The 22,771-nt window shown below is 40.0% G+C and overlaps 1 protein-coding gene across 3 annotated transcripts in view; it reads right to left on the bottom strand.

Moving 5' to 3' along the window:
• LOC122557198 (multidrug resistance-associated protein 5-like) overlaps nt 1-22,771 on the bottom strand; it is a 188,352-nt gene that overhangs the window by 146,792 nt on the left and 18,789 nt on the right. For all 3 annotated transcript variants that reach the window (XM_043704622.1, XM_043704624.1, XM_043704623.1), the window contains exons 3-4: nt 14,618-14,784; nt 2,629-2,784 (exon numbers count right to left, since the gene is read on the bottom strand). In XM_043704622.1, the coding sequence (XP_043560557.1) occupies nt 2,629-2,784; nt 14,618-14,784 (323 nt within the window). The remainder of the gene's footprint in view (nt 1-2,628; nt 2,785-14,617; nt 14,785-22,771) is intronic.

Raw genomic sequence — 22,771 nt, 5'->3', positions numbered from 1 at the left:
TGGATCAAGAATTTGCCAACTAACAGAACAGGCTGTCAGGACATGTGGGTCACTTGCAGTTGGGAAACTTTACTAATTGGGTGCTGCAGAGATCAGTGCTGAAAAATCGACAACATATTAAAGTTTTGAAAAAAAAGGCGCCAAATAAATTGTAGCCAAATTAAGTGATTACATTCAAGGAATCGGAATTCTGATGACAAAAAAACAGAATTTATCAGCATGCTATGGGTCCCATTGACTGGATCACATGTGTGCCCCAAGCCCAGGCTGATGAATGACTGTGTGCCAAATGGGATCTTACTAGGTGGCCAATTATAAAGTTGCTTCTAGAATACCCATGATCTTGTTGAATCATATAGCAGATTGAGGATTTATGTGCCTCTTGTTCCTAGTTCAGTTTCATCTGTGGCTACAAACATTTAGAGATACTGGAAATATTTCCAACAATTTATGTTAAAAGTAAAACTTCTGAGGATTCACCAATAGTTTCATGGTTAAATGAATTATTTGGGAAGTCAGTAAGCTATTAAAGTGAAAAAGGACCTACATTTCATCATATCAGTCAGTGGAGGTGTACTTCTCAGGGTCTTAAGAGTTCCAATATTATAAGCAGAAAAACAATCGTCCAACCAGTTTAGACCTGCTATCCAGTATTCGACATTATTGGAAAAGGTATGCTTGTGAATGTTGGTTGAAGACAGATTCTGACACAGCTATAAACAATACTTGGCAAAACAGGAATTCAGGAATCACGACCAAGAATAAGCTATAAACAAATGAAGCCTGTCTGTATGTCTTGGTTATTGGAGCGTATCTGGCACCCATGAAATTGTGTCCTAGTTTCTCCAAAACCAGAGCAGAAAATCATTGGGTATAAATTCTGGTACTTTGACAAACATCAGTATTTTTGTGGATGAACAATAAATTAGGGCTGCAAGCAATATTGCCGCTTGGATGTTTTCTAGTATAGGTACCAGGTATTATCCATGCTGGAATTTCAAAATATCTAAAGTAAAGACTGCATTTTGCTTGAATCCATGGGAACAGTTTTACCAGTGTAATATTTCAATACCACATTCCAGCTATGGGCCTATATAATAGATATCCTTCATATGGATGAACAGCTCCATTTAACTTCAAAATGTAAAATCTCAAGGGTGATACAAAGTCAATCCTAGCTCAGACATGGCAATATATTCATATGTATGAATTAGGTGCAGGAGTAGGCCATTCAGCTCCTCAAGCTGATAGGATCATAGCTGATCTGATGTTGGCCTTAATTCCTCTTTCTTGCATACCCCAAATACTCTCTGACTCTATTGTCAGTCACAAATCCCTTTACTAATGCCTTGAAAATATTCAATGACCCTGCCCTAAGAAATGTTGTAGCCAAGTTGCACACAAACTTCCTACAAACTTCAATGTGACAACCACCAGATAATCTGTCTTCTGTCATGTTGATTGAGGGCTAAATATTACCCAGATGTATGAATGATGCCCTGTTTATTTTATTTTCAAAATATTGCCATAGGATCTTAAACATCTGTCTGAGAGCGCAGATGAGGCTTTCACTTACTTTCATCTTTTGTTTGAAAGACAACAATTCACTTAACCTGCACATTATTGGACTGTGGGAGGAAACCGGAGCACCGGGAGGAAACCCACACAGATATGGAGAGAATGTGCAAACTCCACACAGACAGTTGCCCGAGGCAAGAATCAAACCCAGGTCCCTGGCGCTGTGAGGCAGCAATGCTAACCACTGAGCCACCGTGAATTGACTATCTCAAAATAAAGCTCCAACAATACAACTCTTCAAAGGTATGGTCAAAAATATATTAGTTGAAACTTTATTGCTGGAACAGCACAGCAGGTCAGGCAGCATCCAGGGAACAGAAGATTCGACGTTTCGGGCACAGGCCCTTCTTCAGGAAGAAGGGCCTGTGCCCGAAACGTCGAATCTTCTGTTCCCTGGATGCTGCCTGACCTGCTGTGCTGTTCCAGCAATAAAGTTTCAACTTTGATCTCCAGCATCTGCAGACCTTACTTTCTCCTCAAAAATATATTACAACAGCATCTGCAAATAATCAGTTACAAAAGGTCCCAAAGGATTCATGGAATTTGGGCAACTTGGGTGAGATGCAGTGTGGTAATGCCACTGGTCTAGTAATCCAAAGGCCCTGGGCTAATGTTGTTGGGAGACATTCAAATCCCACTCTCGCAACTGGTTAAATTTAAATTCAATTAATAAATTCACTAATTTTTTCAAAAGAAATCTCAATTTAAAGCTAGTTTCAGTACTAATGGCCAGAAAATCATCATTGATTGTTGGAAAAATTGGCCACTGGACCCAAAACATTAACTTTGCTTTCTCTCCAAAGATACTGCCGGAATTGCTGAGATTTTCAAGCAATTTCTGATTTTGTTTCTGATTTCCAGCATTCACAGTTCTTTTTTTTCCCACCTAGTTCATTAATATCTTTTAGGGAAGGAAACCTGCTGTCCTTACCTGGTCTGGCCTACAGAATAGAGCTGTTACTCAGATCACCAATCTATGGAATTACTGAGATGACATAACAAACAGGCAGTAACACAAGTCAGTTGCCTGGAAACTCCAGACACACTTACCGTCGAGAATTTAATTCAGAGGATTCATTTGAGGACAAATTCCAGAGGTCTGTCATTTCCAGTTGTGAATACTTGTAGGCCTTCCATGCTAGAGGAGAAAGCCAGTTCAAGGTCATAAAAGAGAATAGGCCTGAATTGTCAATTGGATGTTTGTGCCTGAAAGAAAATGGTACTTATTAAAATTGACATCAGCTGGATATTTCTTAATAATCTTACACAAGTACATTCGAAGTAGCACATGAAACAAGTAAAGTTTTTTTGTAATCTGGATCAGGCTTCCCAAAGTTGGGGGTCAGGATCTCAAGTGTGAGCTGAAACCTTGGAGTTGCAAACTCTCAGATAGTAATGACCAAAAAGGAGCTTTGACTGAGTTATTATAGCAACACACCTGCTCCAACAGAAAGGTCCCTCTCCCTCAAGGTCTCATGGAGAGTTGCAACAATTTTCAATACTCAACATGGGGCCACAATGGAAAAAGTTTGGGAAGCACTGCTTTGGATGATTAATATTGTAACCATAATTGATTTTTTTTGTTAGCTGAAGTATTGCCATGTACAATATTATCTTATGTTTTATTTAAAATCTTATGTCGTAGAGGAATACTACCATTAAAATATATACTTCAGTAGGATTGTTTCCTTAGGCTGCTGTGTGATATGCTCATTGGTCTGAAGCATGTTGGCCACTTATCAATGACAAAGACCATGCCAACAACTATTTGGTTGGCTCCTAATTGGTTGAATTGCTTGCGGAAGAAAACATCACACCTCTGAGAAGCGAGGAACTGTGCTTTGCTTCAAAATAAAAATGCCTCAAGCTGAAGAAAGCCAGCTTATTTCACCTCAACAGTAGCTGTAAGATGTGCCTTTTAACCAATAAACCAGAGCCATTTTAAATTGCAAACCAGTCACACTGTGCCTACTGCAAAATGAAACCCCACCTGGATAAGACAGACCTAAAAGCACCAGATGCTGAAAAGCCATAAGGATCATCACAGGGACTGCTGTGGACAAGAACCAGTGAACTGCCTTTACAGTTCTCCCCACCTTCTATGTTTTATTGTATCTTTGTATATGTATGCTTGGCGGAAGCTATATAAGGAGTTAGAGTTTTCACTTGTAGAGTTCCACATTATCAGTTCATAATTGTTTATCCGTTGTTAGATACTATTTATTGGGAATAAATACAGGTTGTTCTGCTATAACGTGTTTCATTAATGCAAATTCGCTATAATGCAATTTATGAATTGGGGACACTGTTTCTAAAGCAGGAACTTTTAAAGTATATGTTGGTTATAACACGATTCTGGCCCTGTTAGTTTAAATGTTGCTGCTGTTGCGTGATTTTCTTATAACATGGGATTGCACGAGAATGAAATGACTACATTATAGCAGAACCGACGATAATAATTCTTGTTAAATCCAGAAAACTATACTAAGCTGTCTGTCAACCTGGGTCTAAAAGACCAGCAAATTGGGAAATTTGACAACTTTTTATAAAGGCTTTAACTTTTGCGACAACTACAGGAATAGAAGGCCTTGACTTTCAGTACGCTATCCCAATGAGAGATAAAATGTGTAGCCTCAACTTTTTTCCCTCATTATTTCACCTTCTCTGTCAGAGTCACACAGCACATTTCCTTATCACAGCAGCCAGTAATAACTCAAATGAAGTAGCATCAAAAGTTGTAAAGTCCTGAGCAAACACGGATTATCATTGTTGCTCTGAAAGGTTTGAATAGTGGGAGACTTTACAACAAAGAGCAAAGAAGAATTTGCCATGAGATAATAAAATATGCTCCATAGGATGGGGAAATAAAACCTGCTTCTGCTTCCCAAAAGAAGTCAAGACATGGGTTGAAGTGACTAATTCACCAAATCAGAAACTTCTCTAATTGTCAACACAATTTACCATTCCATCAATATTATAAATTTGTAAAGTTCAATAAAATTTATTGGTTTGATATTCTGTAAAAGATTTACTTGAGGAAGCAAGTGAGTTGGGAGGAGTGGATGCACAAAAATGTATTTTGCTTTGAAATTTTTAATCTATTTTCACGTTAATTTACAGAAGAATAGAAGTTTGAGACTATAATGTAATTTAAGCACTAACTGTCTTCTTTTTTAATTCACTCAAGCAATGTGGGTGTCATTGGCTGGACTAGGATTTATTGCCTTCCCTAGTTATCCTCAAGAAGATAGTGGTGAGTTGCCTTCTTAAACTGCTATAGTAGGTAGACCTACAATGCTGTCAAGGAGGAAATTCCTGGATCTTGACTCAATGACACTAAAGGAAGAGAAGTATATTTCCAACAAAGACAGAATTTGCTGGCGAAACCCAGCAGGTCTGACAGCATCTATGAGAAGAAAGCAAAGTTAATGTTTTGAGTCCAGTGACTCTTCATCAGAACTGCTGAATTTCATCAGTAATTTCTGTTTTTGCTTCAAAATCGCCAGCGTCCACAGTTCTTTCTTTCCTATAAATATGCTTTCAAGTTTAGATGGTGAGCAGTTTGGAGGTCCACATTTCAATGAATCAGTTGCCCGTTTTCTTTTAGGCAGAAGTCATTGTAAGATGCTGTCTGAGGAATTATGGTGAATTTCTGCAGGGCATTCTTGTAGATGGTACACACTGCTGCTATACAGCATTAGTGGTGGAAGAAGTGAATATTGTGAATGTGGCACCAGACAAGTGGACTGTGGTGTCCTGCATAGTTTCAAGGTTTTTGAATGTTGTTGGAGCTATACTCATCCAGGCAAGTGGGAGAGTTCAATCGCATTCCTGACTCGTGCCTTGTAGTTGGTGGTCCGGCTTTGGGCAGTCAGGAATAAGTTACTTGTCGCAAAGTCCCCAGCCTCTAATTTCCTCTTGTATCCACTCTATTTATAAAGCTAGTCCAGTTCAGTTTCTGATTAACGGTAACCCCCAGGATGTTGATAGTGGTGGTAACACCGTTAAATGTCAAGCAGCAAAGGATAGATTTTCTCTTATTTGGGATGGTTATTGCCTGGCAATTGTGTGGCATCAATGTTACTTGCCACTTTTGGGCACAAGCATAGATATTGCATGCATTTTACTGCATTTGGATATGGACTCCTTCAGTTTCTGAGAAATCATGAATATGATGAACATTGTGTAATCATCAGTGAACATCCATAAGACCATAAGACATAAGACCATAAGACATAGGAGCGGAAGTAAGGCCATTCGGCCCATCGACTCCACTCCGCCATTCAATCAATGGGCAATTCAACTCCACTTACCCTCACCCTCCCCGTAGCCCTTAATTCCTTGTGATATCAAGAATTTATCAATTTCTGCCTTGAAGACATTTAGCGTCCCAGCCTCCACTGCACTCTGTGGCAATGAATTCCACAGGCCCACCACTCCCTGCTGAAGAAATGTCTCCGCATTTCTGTTCTGAATTTACCCCCTCTAATTCTAAGGCTGTGTCCACGGGTCCTAGTCTCCTCGCCTAACGGAAACAATTTCCTAGCGTCCACCCTCTCCAAGCCATGTATTATCTTGTAGGTTTCTATTAGATCTCCCCTTAATCTTCTAAACTCCAATGAATACAATCCCAGGATCCTCAGCCGTTCCTCATATGTTAGACCTACCATTCCAGGGATCATCCGTGTGAATCTCCGCTGGACACGCTCCAGTGCCAGTATGTCCTTCCTGAGGTGTGGGAACCAAAACTGGACACAGTACTCCAAATGGGGCCTAACCAGAGCTTTATAAAGTCTCAGTAGCACAACAGTGCTTTTAAATTCCAATCCTCTTGATCTTATGATGGAGGGAAGGTCATTGGTGAAGCAGCTGAAGATGGTTGATCCCAAGACACTACCCTGAGGAACTCCTGCAGAGAGGTTTTGGGAACTTGATGACTGACCTCCAGCAACTATATGTGATAGTTTTGACTTCAACCAGTGCAGAGTTTCACCCCCAGTTCCTGTTGACTTTAGTTTTGCTAGGGTTCCAAGATGCCACACTCAAATATGGCCTCGATGTCAAGGACTGTAACTCTCATTTCACCTCTGGAATTCAGCTCTTTGGTCCATGTTTGAAGAAAAGCTATAATAAGGTCAGGAGCTGAGTAGCTCTGGCAAAGACCAATCTGAGTCTCAGTGACCAGGTGCATATGATAGTACTGCAGATGATACCTTCTGTCACTTTACTGATGATTGAGAGCAGATTAATGGGGAGGGTAATTAGCTGGGTTGGATTTGTTCTGCTTTTTGTCTTCAAGACATACATGGACAATTTTCCACATTATCAGGTAGATGACAGTAGTTTCACTGGACTGAAACCACTTGGCTAGGGTTGTGTCAAAGTCTGAAGCCTTTAGTATCATTGTTGGTATGCTATTAGGGCTCTTAGCAGTATCCATTGCCTCTAACAATTTCTTGATATCACGTGAAGTGAATTGAACTGGTTGACGATTGTTGCAAATACTTCAGACTTATCTTTTGCATTGATGTGTTGGGCTATGTAATGGAGATATTTGATGAATCTCCTCTTTCAGTGAGTTGTTTAATTTTTCACTACCATTCACAACTGGATGTGGCAGGATTGCAGAGCTTAGATCTGATCCATTGGTTTTGGAAATGCTTAGCTCTGTTTACCATTTGTTGTTTATGCTGTTTGGTATACAAATTGTCCTGTTTGTAGCTTCACCAGGTTGACACCTCATTATTAGGTATGCCTGATGCTGCTTCTGGCATATCCTCCTGCATTCTTCATGAACCAGGGTTCATCCCAGGCATAATGGCAATGGTAGAGTGGTGGTGTGCCTTTCCATGACATTGCAGGTTGTCATCGAGTCATAGAGTCATGCAGCATGGAAACAGATGCTTTGGTCCAAGTAGTCCATACCGACTATACAGGTAGTTCTCCAATAATGCCGTAGTTGCACTCCAGCGAAACCTCGCTGAATAAAAGATCGCTTAATAGAAATAATGGGGCCTGTGGGAAAAGTGGGGTTAGGGGCAGACCAGCAAAAAATACCTCTCATGATCACTCAAACATCTATTGAAAAATATAGCACAGCCTAAACGAAGAATGAAATCATATTTATTAACAAATCTAAATTTAACACAGTACATTTAAAAAATATAAGAAAACTGCCCTCTATACAGTACCTCTCACAGAAAGCTGCTCTGCTGGCAGCTGACATTGGCACATTCGCAGAATGGCACGAAGACCAATACTGACATCACACATGGGCAAAACAATGCAGAGTCTTTGGTGCAGACATTGGGGCATGCACAGAATGACACGAAGACGGACACCGATGTCAAGTATGTGCAGAATGGTGCAGACACTGGTGCATGTGTAGAACGGGCATAGAGATTTTGGTACATGCACAGAACAAAGCACGCAAACCAATTCCTGCTGGAAGCACGCTATTGCCAATGGACGTGAGCATTCTCGAAAATACCATTTCCTAATCCTACAGCAATGTTATAGACAAATTACCCTGCTAAAATGCATGTTATCCCAGAACTACCTATATTCCCAAACTAAACTAGTCACACTTGCCTACATTTGGCTCATATCCCTCCAAACCTTTCCCATTCATGTACTTATCCATATGTCTGTAACTGTACTGGCATCCACCACTTCCTCTGACAGTTCATTCTACACATGAACCACTCTCTATGTAAAATGTTGCCCCTCATGTTCTTTTAAAACTTTCTCCTTTCACCCTAAATATATGCCCCCTAGCTTTGAACTCCCCCAACCTACATCAAAGACCCTTGCTATTCACCTTATCTGTACTCCTCATGATGTTATAAATCTCTAAAATGTCACCCCTCGACCTCCTATGCTCAAGTGAAAAATGTCCCAGCCTATCTGAAACCTTCCATTCCTGGCAACATCCTGGTAAATCTTTTCTGAACCCTCTCCATTTTAATAGTATCCTTCCTATATTAAAGTGACAAGAATTGAACCCAGTACTCTAGAAGAAGCCTCACCAACATCCTGTATAACCCCAGCATTACATCCCAACTCTTAAACTCAACAGGCTTAGCAATAATGGTAAACATGCCAAACACCTTCCTAACCACTCTGTCTACCTGTGGCGCAAATTTCAAAGATTTCTGTACCTCTACCCCTAGATATCTTAATTCTACAATACTACCCTGGGCCCTACCATTAATTGGTAGTCCTGCCCTGTTTGTTTTACCGAAATACAATACCTCACATTTATCCAAATTAAATTCCATCTCCAATTGTTCAAGATCTCTTTGTATTATTAGATAACCTTCTTCACTGTCCACCTTGTATTGGAGTATGATTCAGCTGCTGCTGATGGCCTACTACACCTCATATATTCCCATTCTAGCATTGCTAGATTTGTTTGAAGTCTGTCCCATTCATACGGTGATACTGCCACACACCTGTTGCAAGGTAATCTCAATACAAAGGTGGAATTTCATCTCCACAAGGTCAGTGCTGTGATCACTCATAGATTCCATCACAGAACAAAATCACAGAATTCCCACAATGTGGAAGCAGGCCATTTGGCCCATCGAGTCCACACCAACCCTCTGAAGAGCATCCCTTCCAGATCCACTCCCTGTACACTATAACCTTGCAGTTTCTTTGGCTAACCTACATAGCCTCAAATCCCAGGATACTATGAGCAATTAAGCATAGCCAATTCACCTAACCTTCACATCTTTGAATGCGGGAGGAAACCAGAACACCCGGATGAAACCCACGCACTCATGGGGACAAGATGCAAATTCTATACAGACACTCTTACCAACACTGCCATGGTCACATTGGCTAGATGAGGTTAAATAGGGTTTTTCCCTATTGTTGTTTCCTTCACTAACTGCTGCACACCCAGTTAAGCAGCAAGGTCATTTCAAACTTGACCAGTAGCGCTGGTGCCAAGCCAGTCAAGGTGGATAGAACATAGAACATTACAGTGCAGTACAGGCCATTTAGCCCTCGATGTTGCACCAACCTGTGAAAACAATCTGAAGCCCATTTAACCTACACTATTCTATATTCGTCCATATGGGAAGAAAGTGAGGTCTGCAGATGCTGGAGATCAGAGATGGAAATGTGTTGCTGGAAAAGCGCAGCAGGTCAGGCAGCATCTAGGGAACAGGAGAATCGACGTTTCGGGCATTAGCCCTTCTTCAGCAATTAATTCCTGAAGAAGGGCTAATGCCCGAAACGTCGATTCTCCTGTTCCCTAGATGCTGCCTGACCTGCTGCGCTTTTCCAGCAACACATTTCCATCTATATTCATCCATATGTCTACCCAATGACTATTTAAGTGCCCTTAAAGTTGGCTACTATAGTCTACTATTATTGCAGGCAGGGCATTTCACACCCTACTCTGAGTAAAGAAACTCCCTCTGACAGCTATCCTATATCTATCACCCCTCAATCTAAAGCTATGTCCCCTTGTGCATGCCACCACCAATCAAGGCAAAAGGGTCTCACTACCCACCCTGTCTAATCCTCTGATTATCTTATATGTCTCAACTAAGTTACCTCTTAACCTTCTCCTCTCTAACGAAAACAGCCTCAAATCCCTCAGCCACTCTTCATAAGACCGTCCCTCCATAACAGGCAGCATCCTGGTAAATCTCCTCTGCACCCTTTCCAAAGCTTCCACCACCTTCCTACAATGTGGTGACCAGAACTATATGCGATACTCCAAGTGCGGCCACACCAGAGTTTTGTACAGCTGCAGCATGACATTGCGGCTCCATGACTCAATCCCTCTATTAATAAAAACTAACACACCGTATGCTTTCTTGACAACTCCCAGAGGGAGCACCTCTGGGCCACCCGGACGAACCAACCCAACCAACCTGTGGCACAGCATTTCAACTCCCCCTCCTCTGCATTCCTGTTACTCCTTCCAAAGTGATTCACCTCACACTTTTCTGCATTAAACTCCATTTCCCACCTCTCAGCCAAGCTATGCTGCTTATCTAAGTCCCATTGTAACCTACAACATCCTTCGACACTATCCACAACTCTACGGACCTTAGTGTCATCCGCAAATTTACTAACCCATCCTTCTATGCCCTCAAACAGGTCATTTATACAAATGACAAACAGCAGTGGCCCCAAAACAGATCCTTGCTGTACACCACTAGTAACTGAACTCCAGGGTGAACATATCCCATCAACCACCATGCTTAACCGGATACTGAAGTCCTCTACCCAGATTACACTTTTTGCCCTTGCCACCTTCAGTTCTTTCTCCAAGTATTGTGGAGCACTGATTCATCAACTGAGGGAGGATGGTATGTAGTAATTATCAGGGGGCTTCATTCTCCATCTCTGACCTCGTACCATGAGACTTCATGGCGTCTGCACTCAATGTTGAGGACTCCCAGGTCAACTCCCTCCTAACTGTATAGCATTGTGCTGCCAAATCTGCTGGGCTTGTCATCATATTGAAGATGGTGATGGTGATGGTGATACAAATCAGAAATTGCTGGAAAAAAATATCAGCAGGTCTGACAGCATCTATGCTTCTGAAGAAGGCTCGCTCAACCTGAAACATTAACTCTGCGTTCTCTGGACAGATACTGCCAGACTTGCTGAGTTCATCCTCCAATTTTTGATTTGTTTCGGATTTGTGCAGTGGTGTTTTGTTTTCTCATATGATGATGGAGGTGTCTAGGAATTAGCTGTAGGTTATAATTCCATTCGTAATCATGACATCAGGCTGTTGCTTTACGAAACAGCTCTCCCAATTCTGGATGGTCCCCAGATGCAAATAAGGGAGGTTCTGCAGGGTCAACAGGTCTGCCACAGGTCATCAGAACATTAACTGTATTGATAAGCTAGCAATAATATCACTCGGTCATTATCTTCCCTTAAAGCGGTGATGTGACACCATTTCAGCACTGCTGCTTCATACAAATTGGTGTTGAGGTCTTCTCAATTATGAGAAATTCTGGAAGTAAAAGCTGCATATCGCCCTCATCATGGTCCCAACATTAGGGTATCACCACATAATGTGTTTATAGACTACTACAAACTCTGATTTTCCATGTTAGAGAAAAGCCCTTGTTCTATCATGATTTGGAGATGCCGGTGTTGGACTGGGGTGTACAAAGTTAAAAATCATACAACACTAGGTTATAGCCCAACAAGTTTAATTGGAAGCACTAGCTTTCGGAGTGCTGCTCCTTCATCAGGTGGTTGTGGAGTACACGATTGTAAGACGCAGAATTTACAGCAAAAGTTTACAGTGCGATGTAACTGAAATTATACATTGAAAAATAACTTGATTGTTTGTTAAGTTTCTCATTTGTTAGAATGACCATGTTAGTTTCATTTCTTTCATATGTAAATCGCAAATCTTTTTTTAAAATTTACATTCTCAAGCGAACTTTAACAATTGGTGTCAGCCCAGACAACGTATTGAAGGTGTTAGCCCCCTGTGTCCTGCTGTCTGTGCCGTAATGTTTAGACTGATTCTAATCTATAAAAATGAATTAACAGAATCCTACATGGATTCATGCAATTTTTGAGCAAAGTACAACATAACTCTGCAAGAAAGATTTCACCCTACAAACGTATATGTGTATGTGTGCATGTGGGTTTGTGTGTGTGTGTGGGGGGGGGGCGAGTTGTGAGTGTCTATGAGTGTGTGTGTGTGTGTATGTGTAGGAGTGTCTGTGTGTGTATATAGTGCAATGGGGTCACTTGTAGTGTGACATGAACCCAAGGTCCCAGTTTAGGCATCTCTATGGATACCAAACTTAGCTATCAGCCTCTGCTTGGCCACTTTTCGCTGCTGCCTGTCCCGAAGTCCACCTGGGACAATAGTCACCCGAAGGTCCAAGGTCGAATGCCCTGGACCACTGAAGTCTTCTGCAACTGGGAGGGAACACTCCTGTCTGTTGATTGTTGCCTGCAGCATTTGAGATAGACAACGTTGGCTAAGTCACATGAGAACCTGCCACGTACATGGTGGGAGGTGTCCCCACGAGTAATGATGGCATCCGTGTCGATACTCTGACAGACAGCGCCTACCGTGACAGGGTTGTATGGTGTTGTCCTAAAAGCAGGGCAGTTTGCTATGAACAATGATCTGCTTGAGGTTTGGTGGTTGTTTAAAGGTGTAGCAAACTGCCTGGCTTTCAGGACAACTCCATACAACCCAGTCACAGTAGATGCTGCAAGACATGTCAGAATGTAGACATGGATACCACCATTACACTTGGAAACACCTCCCACCATGTACCTGGCAGGTACTCATGCAACTCAGCCAACGTTGTCCATCTCATACACACAACAATCAACAGATAGGAGTGTTCCCTCCGAGTTGGAGATCACTTCTGCCTCAGACCTTTGGGTGACCATCCTCCAAGGCGGACGTTGGGACAGGCAGGAGCAAAAAGTGGCTGAGCAGAGGCTGATAACTAAGTTCGGTACCCAGATGGATGGCCTCAACCGAGACCTTGGGTTTATGTCACACTACAGGTGACCCCATTGTACTATAAACACACAGACACTCCTACACAGACACACACACAGACATAGACACAGACACAGACACACACTCTCACAGACTTAGACCCCTTTACACTCACACACACACATATACACTCTCTCTCATGGACACTCACAACCGCACCACCCGCCCCGGCCCCCACCCCCCCCCCCCCCCCCCCCCCCCCCCACCCCCCGTACCTGCAGAGTTACATTGGATTTTGCTCAAAAACTGCATGAACCCATGTAAGATTCTGTTAATTCATTTTTTAGATTAGAATCGGTCTAAACATTATGGCACAGACAGCAGCACACAGGGGGCTAACACCTTCAATACATTGTCTGGGTTGACACCAATTGTTAAAGTTCACTTGAGAATGTAACTGTTAAAAAAAGCTTTGCGATTTACATATGAAAGAAGTGAAACTAACTTGGTTATTCTAACAGATGAGAAACTTAACAAACAATCAAGGTATTTTTTAGTGTACGATTTCAGTTACATCACACTGTAAACTTTTGCTATGAATTCTGCATCTTACAATCGTGTACTCCAGAACGACCTGATGAAGGAGCAGCACTCCAAAACCTAGTGCTTCCGGCTAAACCTGTTGGACTACAACCTGGTTTGTATGATATTTAACGTTGTTCTATCATCCTTTCTTACTTAACAGGTAAATATCTTGCCTCCATCATCGCTAATCGCATCTTTCATTTTCTTGCTCAAATGGTAATTTAAATTTCAGATGTCCCTTCTATCTTATAGGTACAATCAATATGCAAAATCTGCTCCTTAACACAAACATATTTCATTTTAATAAAAACCAAAAGAACTGTGGATGCTGTAAATCAAAAACAAAAACAGGAGTTGCTGGAAAAGCTTAGCAGGACTGGCAACATTTGTGAAGAGAAATCAGAGTTAGTGTTTCAGGTCTGGTGATTCTTCATCAGATTTCATGTTTGATTGTCTTCTTGAAATCCATTACTGAGTGCATGGCTTTAAGGGGGTGTGAAGTGTCAGGGGCAGCATGCAGTTAGCTGCATTTGGCAAATTAAGCACAGTTAGTCACGTACTTGCTTTGTCACTCTTGTAAAAGGTTAATAATTGTACATTGAGATATCAAAAGGAGCATCATAAATCTGGCTACATTTGTGCAGACTGGATAACGGCCATTGATCACTGGCTACCTATAATATATTTGCCTTTCCTTTGTAAACAACTATGCTAATTGTAAACATGTAATGTCCCTACTTCTGAGTCAGAAGGCCTGGGTTCAAGTCCCACCTGCTCCGGAGATGTGTAACAACAGGTTGATTGGAAAATACCTAGATCTGAATACTCAATATATTTCCCCCAAATGTATCTCACAGTTACATCACGCAGATCAAAAAAGCTTTAGTTGCTCATACTACTCAATTTCCTTTGGGTAAAACAGTGTGTCTTGATTTCCTCAAACTATATGGTTCTTTTCTGCTACATCTATTCTGGTCTAAACTATTTACTTACTTATTTGTTGTTCGGAAGGGTTTGAATAGATGGAGGCTTTGGTGGTACTTCCCCTTGAGCACTTTTTCATCTTCCTCTAGGATCCGCAAGTTAGAGCTGGCAGAATCTTTGCAAGGAAACTCTGCTTGACATGATCCTTCAGGTGCATTTGCATAAAACACCTGATTCTATAAAAAGAGAAAAACACAATTTTAGGGCCAGAATAAATATGTAAATTGTGACAGAATACTTTATTTCTTCTATTATATTGAATCAATCGCTTTTCATTCAGTGCTGACACTTGAGGAAACCGAATGCTATGTTGGGTTAGCTATTGGGATTTGGATTAGAGTTCAACCCAGATCGTTAGAATGGAAATCTGTTTATTGGCTGTTTATCCACAACAAATTGATTTGGATAATTTGATCAGTTTCTTTTTGGAGAAAGTACAAATGGTCAAAATTGTTTGTAATTTCATATCAAACAAAGAATCCCTTTAATAGCCAATCTTGGCGTACTCCATCTGACATGGAGTTCCTGAAATAGGATTGTGCATTATTTAACAGCACTAACATCATTCAAGAAGATAAAAATTAAACTAAAATGTCAAAACAAAATGTGGTAGTGAATGCACCAAAACTTGGCAGGTGATTTTTTTTGGCAGGATAAGTGTGAGGTTATCCATTTTAGCAGAGGAATAGGCAGGCAACTTATAAGCTAAATGGAAAGAAAGTTCAGAGTCCTTTGGTACGACATGATTTGGGTGTCCACATGCACGAATTGCAGAAAACTAGCATGCAGGTAGAGCAGTAATAACAAAGGCAAATGGAATTTTGGCATTTATTGCTAAAGCATTAGAGATGAAGTAGGGAACTGTTGCTGCAACTGTACAAGGCATTGGTGTGTCTGCACCTGAAGTGCTGCATACAATTTTGGTCCCCTTTCTCAAGGAAGAATACAATTGTATTGGAGGTAATTCAGAGGAGATTCACTGGATTTATTCCCGAAATGAGGGGTAAGTCTTTTGAAGACATACAGCAATTTAGACAAATAATCTCAGTAGTTTAAAAGAATGAGAGGAGATCTAATTGAGGTGTATAAGATACAATAGGGGATTGACAACGTAGATTTAGAAAGGTTGTTTCCTCATTTGGACCAATCGAGAATGAGATGTCAGTTTTAGGACAAGGGTTAGCTGAATTGAAATAGAGATGAAGAGAAATTACTTCTCTCAAAGAGCTGTAATTCTGTGGAATTCAGTAGCCCAATGTGCAGTGGATGCTGAGACACTGAGTAAATGTAACTAGTTGATCGAAAGACTTTTAATTAGTAATAGGTTGAAGGCTTATGGAGTGCAGACAGGAAAGTGGAGTTGAAGCTGAAGTAAGGTCAACCATGATCCTATAAAAAAGCCACAATATCAGTTTATAGCCTGACAGGTTTATATGAAATCATAAGCTTTCAGAGCACAGCTCCTTTGCCAGGTAAAGTGACTTTGCCCACCAGTCCAATACCGGCACTTCCACATCATGGCTATCCAAAAGCAGAGTGGGGTCAAACAGCTGAATTGCCTAATCCTAATTTTTATGTACTTATGTTCTTATGTAAGTACTAGTTTTAATACTACATCCAAAGGTTGATAGTCAATATAGATCCAGCACTGATCAATGTAATATAATTGTTTTATGTGTGTTACATAGTAATTTAAATAGTATTTCACTTCAATTCGATAAAATATGGCCCACTTCTGCACCGAATGTGACACCACAATTCCATAGCAATAACTCTAAACCCCACTGTCTGCTTGTCTCACATTTTAATCAACTGTATCAATTGTTTACTCAAACAACACACAAAAATAAAAAGGTCAGAGTTTTATTTCTCCAAGAATACCCAATGTTTTCCAAAAAACTAATGGACAAATTACATTGACATTCTACAGAATGTCAACCAGAAAGAGAAGAAAGTTTCCAAGAAACGTTCTTAAAATGTATTTCTATTGACAGTTCATGTGTCAAAATGTGTTTAAAAGAATAAATACTAGCTAACTTAGACTTTGGAAAAGAACACTCGCATTCACCATTCCTTTCGGATCAGTTAAAAAGAAATTTAAAAAGCTTCCTATTTTGTTATTAATCAGCAAATAACTTTATTCAATTATATATGTCCCTTTCTCAGACCCTTAAATTGCTTAACATGGAAATTTACAAAAGATAGAATTTTCCATTAAGAGTTATTACATTTCAATTACCCTTCCAATGCAAATTGTAATATTGCTGTAACCCATTTACAGTGGAAAGCCAACATGTTCCCATAGTCAAAATGAATCAATGCCAAGTTTGAAGTTGACTTTTCTTCCATGAGATAAAATCGAGCAATTTTCATTGCAACTTAAAATTCGAAAGACAAATTTTACAAACACATGCCCTCAGAGTAAAAGAATTATCTTAAGTTCACAGCATTTTGATGTATTGAGATTTTGGAATTATGAAGTTGTAAGCTTTTAAACTTTCTCTGTTATAAACAAAATATATTAGTAGCGTTGTAAAGTTTTCTCAGTAAATATTGCTAAAATAAATATCCGGTTAGCGATTTACTGTACTGAGAAATTAATTCAATCAACTGCAATATAACTTTGTACTTCTGAAAACATGTAAATAAATAGCATTACTCAAACTACAAGCTAATATTCAACCAGCTTTGTATTGTCCATTGTCTTAAATCAATCATTATTTTCTTTAATTATGATCAAGTTCTCATATGTTTCTTCAAAATGTTAGATTCCTTTGTGACATCCAATTCTCTGGAATCCTTTTGATATTTCTCTCCAAGTATTAATTATTCATGTCTGGACTTTGACAGGTTGTCTGACAACATAGCTCACATTTTCACCACACACCCATTCATGTGCACAGTTATGATGCCAGCTGATATTATACTGCACATGTCAGATCCCAGACTTTTCCAGACAAGAGGAGTTTGGCTCTTTAATTAAACTCCTTAATCTATCGTATAAAAATAGTAAACTATCCCCCTTTCTTAGAAACAATAGTCTTCCACATCCAGCTTCATACAAGTCTTCTGCAAAATTGAAATCCAAAAGCTTCTTTCCAAGCTAAAGGTGTTTCCCCGAATCAAAAGGGGCCAAAAAATATCAATCTCTGATCTAAATTTAAAGCCTAATGCAGAGCTGTTTACTTCAATGTGAAAAAACTTCAATGTGAACGAATTTCCATTAGTCTCTAAGAGCTCTCTCAAAATGTTATTTTCAAAAGACATTAGATAGCTTAAGAAACACTTACAAATTAAACATTAAACCCCTTTAGACTCACAGACCAAAATCTATATGCCATTAGCTCAAATTGAATTTGGAAAATAACTTATTAAAATATATATAACTCACACAGCTTCCATCCGTTCTCCCGAAAGAAGAATGCATATGTGTCTTTAGGAGATGTTTTAATTACTCATTAAGAATGATCTTATCATCACTTCTATCTCAGACTAACAGTAGTACCATATTGACATTAAGCATACAATATGTTACACAGCAACCACATTGTACATAAATATATACACACCACATCACACAGTGTCTTTCATACATGCTCTCGATAGAGCTCTGCTATAACATTTTCTAATCCAGGTACATGAAGCTCCATCAAGGAAATTGTAAATACTTGTCCTGAGAATTTAAAAAAAAAAGATTGTGGTCCATAACTGTTTAATAACAGTTTCTTCCATATTATTGGTGATGTAAATCTCAGTGATGTAGGGCTGTCACAAAACTGAATGTCTCCTTTCCACTGTAGATTACTTTGCTGGCATGCAGTTTCTTTGAAAAATAACTGACAGGTTGTTCAATCACTATTTTATCATCCTACAGTAAAACAGTTCCCACACCTATGTCATTGGTATCGACAGCCAATTTGAATGGTTTCTCACAATGTGGCATGGTTAACACCAGTGTTGTGGTCAGTATAACTTTCAACTTTTCAAAGGCAATTTGACATTCTTGCATCTGTTCAAATCTACTGACTTTTTCAAAAATTATTTTAAAATAGTCAAAAATGCTAAATTTTAGTATAACCGGACTAAAACCTACTCATGTCAACATAACACAAAATTTTACATTTTGTTCCAGCCACAGGAAGATCCAAAAAAAGCCAGTACTTTCACCTCTCCAGGTGTGGCTTGGTACTGTCCCAAGTGTGGATGAAATAGGTCACCTCTGTTTTGGTAAATTCACTCTTAGTGGGAATTATAACCAAATTGGCCTTTTGTAGCCATTCAATTTCTTCCTACTTTGGCTAAAAGCAGCCAAACATTTAAATTAACACAAACAAAAACAGAAATTGCTGGAAAAGCTCAGAAGATCTGGCAGCATCTGTGCAGAAAAATCAGAGTTAGCATTTCAGGTCCAGTGACCCTTCTAGTTCTGAGATGCCAGACCTGCTGAGTTTATCCCACAATTTCTGTTTTTGTTTCTGATTTACAGCATTCTCAGTTTTTTCGGTTTTTATGTAAACACAGTTATATAATAGTTCAATTATTGATTAATTCTTGAAACTTTGCTGGTGCATTTTCCATTCCAAATGGTAAGACTTTGCACTGATAAAGTCCATCCAGAGTTACAAAAGCCATTGTTTCTTTGGTTCTACCAATCAAAAGAATTTGGCAATATCCTTCTAGCATTCCAATTTTTGTTACAAATTGTGCATGTTCAATTAATTCAATGCAATCTTTTAAATTTCAGAAGAGGATATGAGCCTGCTTTTGTTACAATGTTGACTTTGCTATAATCAATATAGAATCTTTGTGACCCATTTGGTTTTGGCATTGATACAATAAGATGAGCTCCAGCTACTATGGCCCAGCTCAATAATGTGATTGTCTGTTGTGAATTTAATCTCTTCTCACTTGAGCTATTTTCTCTAGACTAAGTCTGTGAAGGAGTTTTTTTTCCTACAGGTAACACATTCTCCACATTAATGTTAAGAACAGCCAAAACTGTGTTCTTGGCCTATTACCACAAATTAATTTATAATTCTGTAGTAGCTTTTGTAAGCTAGTTCGATAACAGTCTGGAAGATAAATTGTTATCTAGCTTTTTAAGTTTCTCTCTGTTTTCCAACCTGATTGTCGGAGAGTCAACTTGTAAAATTTCAATTTCTGATTTAACCTTCAGAAGTTCTCACATCTGTTTTTATTTCACTCCTTACTTTTTTCACTGCTATAAGTACATCTTTCTCTCGACTTCAGTCCCTGTTATAAAGTCTCTTCACCTGTTCACATCACCTAATTGCTGATTCTATCTTTGTATCTGGGAGAAGTAACTAGATAATTCACATCAGGTTGATGTCCAATAGACCTTGCATTTAATAGTCCACCAGAGTCAGGGAATAATACTAAATCTAAAGTCACCTGTAACAAAATTTTGAACTTCAGCTTTTTGTCTGGTCTAATTTTCATTTTTGTTGAGCACCTTTTTCAAATGCTTTTAGCTAACTCACGTGCTTGCTCAGTTTTGTTCTGAAATTTGGAAACAGGCTCTAAGCATAGCTTTTCAGCTTTGATTTAAGTATTCTTCTTTAATCAAATTAAATGGTCCTTTCACTTTGTATTTGAAGAGAGATGTACAGCATGGAAACAGACCCTTCGGTCCAACCCGTCCATGGCGACCAGATATCCCAACCCAATATAGTCCCACCTGCCAGCACCTGGCCCATATCCCTCTAAACCCTTCCTATTCATATACCCATCCAAATCCCTTTTAAATGTTGCAATTGTACCAGCCTCTACCACTTCCTCTGGCAGCTCATTCCATACACGTACCACCCTCTGTGTGAAAAAGTTGCCCCTTAGGTCTCTTTTATATTTCCCCCTCTCACCCTAAACACATGCCCTCTAGTTCTGCACTACCCGACCCCAGGGAAAAGACTTGGTCTATTTATCCTATCCATGCCCCTCATGATTTCTTCATTCTATTTAAAAAAAGACTGAATTCTGTGGATGCACAGGGACATTGATAACGGCTCCAACTCTATTTGCAGCACTATTTGTGCAAGACGCAGCAGACCATGACCATTCTGAACACTTTGCTGGTCCATACTAAACAGCATCCCCAAATCTGCACAAACACCTGTTTTGCATCTTTAGTCCCCCAGTAACTTCAGAATGATTACTCATGCTTATGGCTTTTCTGTGTCAGTGTTAAGAGTTCTCAGTCACAGGTATTATTGGTCACCTTTTTAAATGAGAGCTCCTTGGAGACAAGCCTATCCGCTAACTTCATTCAGAGGTGCAATCAGTGTATTATCAAGGTATCACAGAAACCTCCAGGATACTTTGGATAGATATTATGAAAACCTCCAACTGAACCTGTTGAAATTGAACCCTCTTGCTCAGTTGGAAATAGTGTGTAATTGGCAACCCTGGCAAACATGGGGATTGGTCACTGGGGAATGCACCTGCACACAGTACATTGTGAAATCTTGCAGGTGTTACCTCCTGGCTCCTCATAGGGATCGAAGGTAAAGAAATTTGGGGCTGTAGTGATTTTTACTGTCACTAGCAATGCATGCCCATTGTTTGAGGAAGCTACAAACCTAAGCAAAAGCTTGCCACAAAAGTCTCTGAGTTTCTGAGATACTGGGGTTCAAACATGTTGAAAAAGTTCTGCCTCAATACTTTATTACGGATACTGCTCCACCCTCCGGAGTGGAAGTTTTTGAGGATAAGGAAGCTGCTGCTGCTGCTGTTGGTCCTGATGCTGTTGCTGCTCTTATTCTTCATCACATATTCAAGAAAGAACTGCATGAACTGTACCCATGCTGACAGCAAGAAAGTGCAGATCAAGGCGAGACAAGGTCAAAGAAAGACTCAATTTCCAAAACGTTGGAAATAATCTCAGAGGTTGGAACGCACTGTCAGATCAGGTCATGTGAACACAGTCCTGTTACTCAGACAAAGAAGAAGCTATACTGTATTTAAAGCCAGTCGGTTTCATAGAATCATCAATTCTCCTGGGCTCTCTGACCTTCTTTCAGGAAGCTTAGCCTAAAGCAAAACATACTGGGTTAAATATGTTTCTGGTTGTTTTTCCACAGGTTTAAAATTCCCACAGTGGTTATTTGGACACCTACAAAAATGCACCCATTATGCATAAAGGCAGTAGGAGTATACTTAAGAGGGAAATCAGGAGGGCAAAAACGGGACATGAGATAGCATTGGCAAATAGGGTTAAGGAGAATCCAAAGGGATTTTATGAATACATGAAGGACAAAAGGTTAACTAGGGAGAGAATAGGGCCCCTCATAGATCAGCAAGGAATCCTATGTGTGTAATTGCAGGAGATGTGTGAGATACTAAATGAGTATTTTGCATGAGTGTTTACTGTGGAGAGGGACATGGAAGATATAGAATGTGGGAAAAATAGATGGTGACATCTTGAAAAATGTCCATATTACAGAGAGGGAGGTGCTGGATGATTTAAAATGCATAAACATGGATAAATCCCCAGGACTTGATCAGGTTTACCCTAGAACTCCGAGAGAAGCTAGGGAAGTGATTGCTGGGCTCCTTGCTGAGATATTTGTATCATCAATAGTCATAGGTGAGGTGCCAGAAGACTGGAGGTTGGCTAACATGGTGCCACTGTTTAAAAAAGGTGGTAAGGAAAAGCCAGGGATTTATAGACCAGTGAGCCTGATATTGGTGGTGGGCAAATTGTTGGAGGAAATCCTGAGAGCCAGGATTTACATGTACTTGGAAAGGCAAAGACTGATTAGGGGTAGTCAACATGGCTTTATGCGTGGGAAATTATGTCTCACTAATATGATTGAGTTTTTGGACGTAAGAGGATTGATGACTGCAAAATAGTGGACATGATCTATATGGACTTCTGTAATGAGTTTGACAAGATTCCTTATGGTAGACTGGTAAGCAATTCATCAACTTCACCAACACATTCCACCCTGACCTTAAATTTACCTGGACCATCTCTGACACCTCCCTCCCCTTCCTGGACCTCTCCATCTCCATTAATGACGACCGAATTGACACTGACATTTTTTACAAACCCACCGACTCCCACAGCTACCTGGATTACATCTCTTCCCACCCTACCTCTTGCAAAAATGCCATCCTGTATTCCCAATTCCTCTGCGTCCACCG

This window comes from Chiloscyllium plagiosum, chromosome 15, assembly GCF_004010195.1.
Source record: "Chiloscyllium plagiosum isolate BGI_BamShark_2017 chromosome 15, ASM401019v2, whole genome shotgun sequence".
Classification (NCBI taxonomy): Eukaryota; Metazoa; Chordata; class Chondrichthyes; order Orectolobiformes; family Hemiscylliidae; genus Chiloscyllium; species Chiloscyllium plagiosum.
The sequence above is the reverse complement of the archived record's forward strand: the minus strand, read 5'-3'. Positions and strand labels throughout refer to the sequence as shown.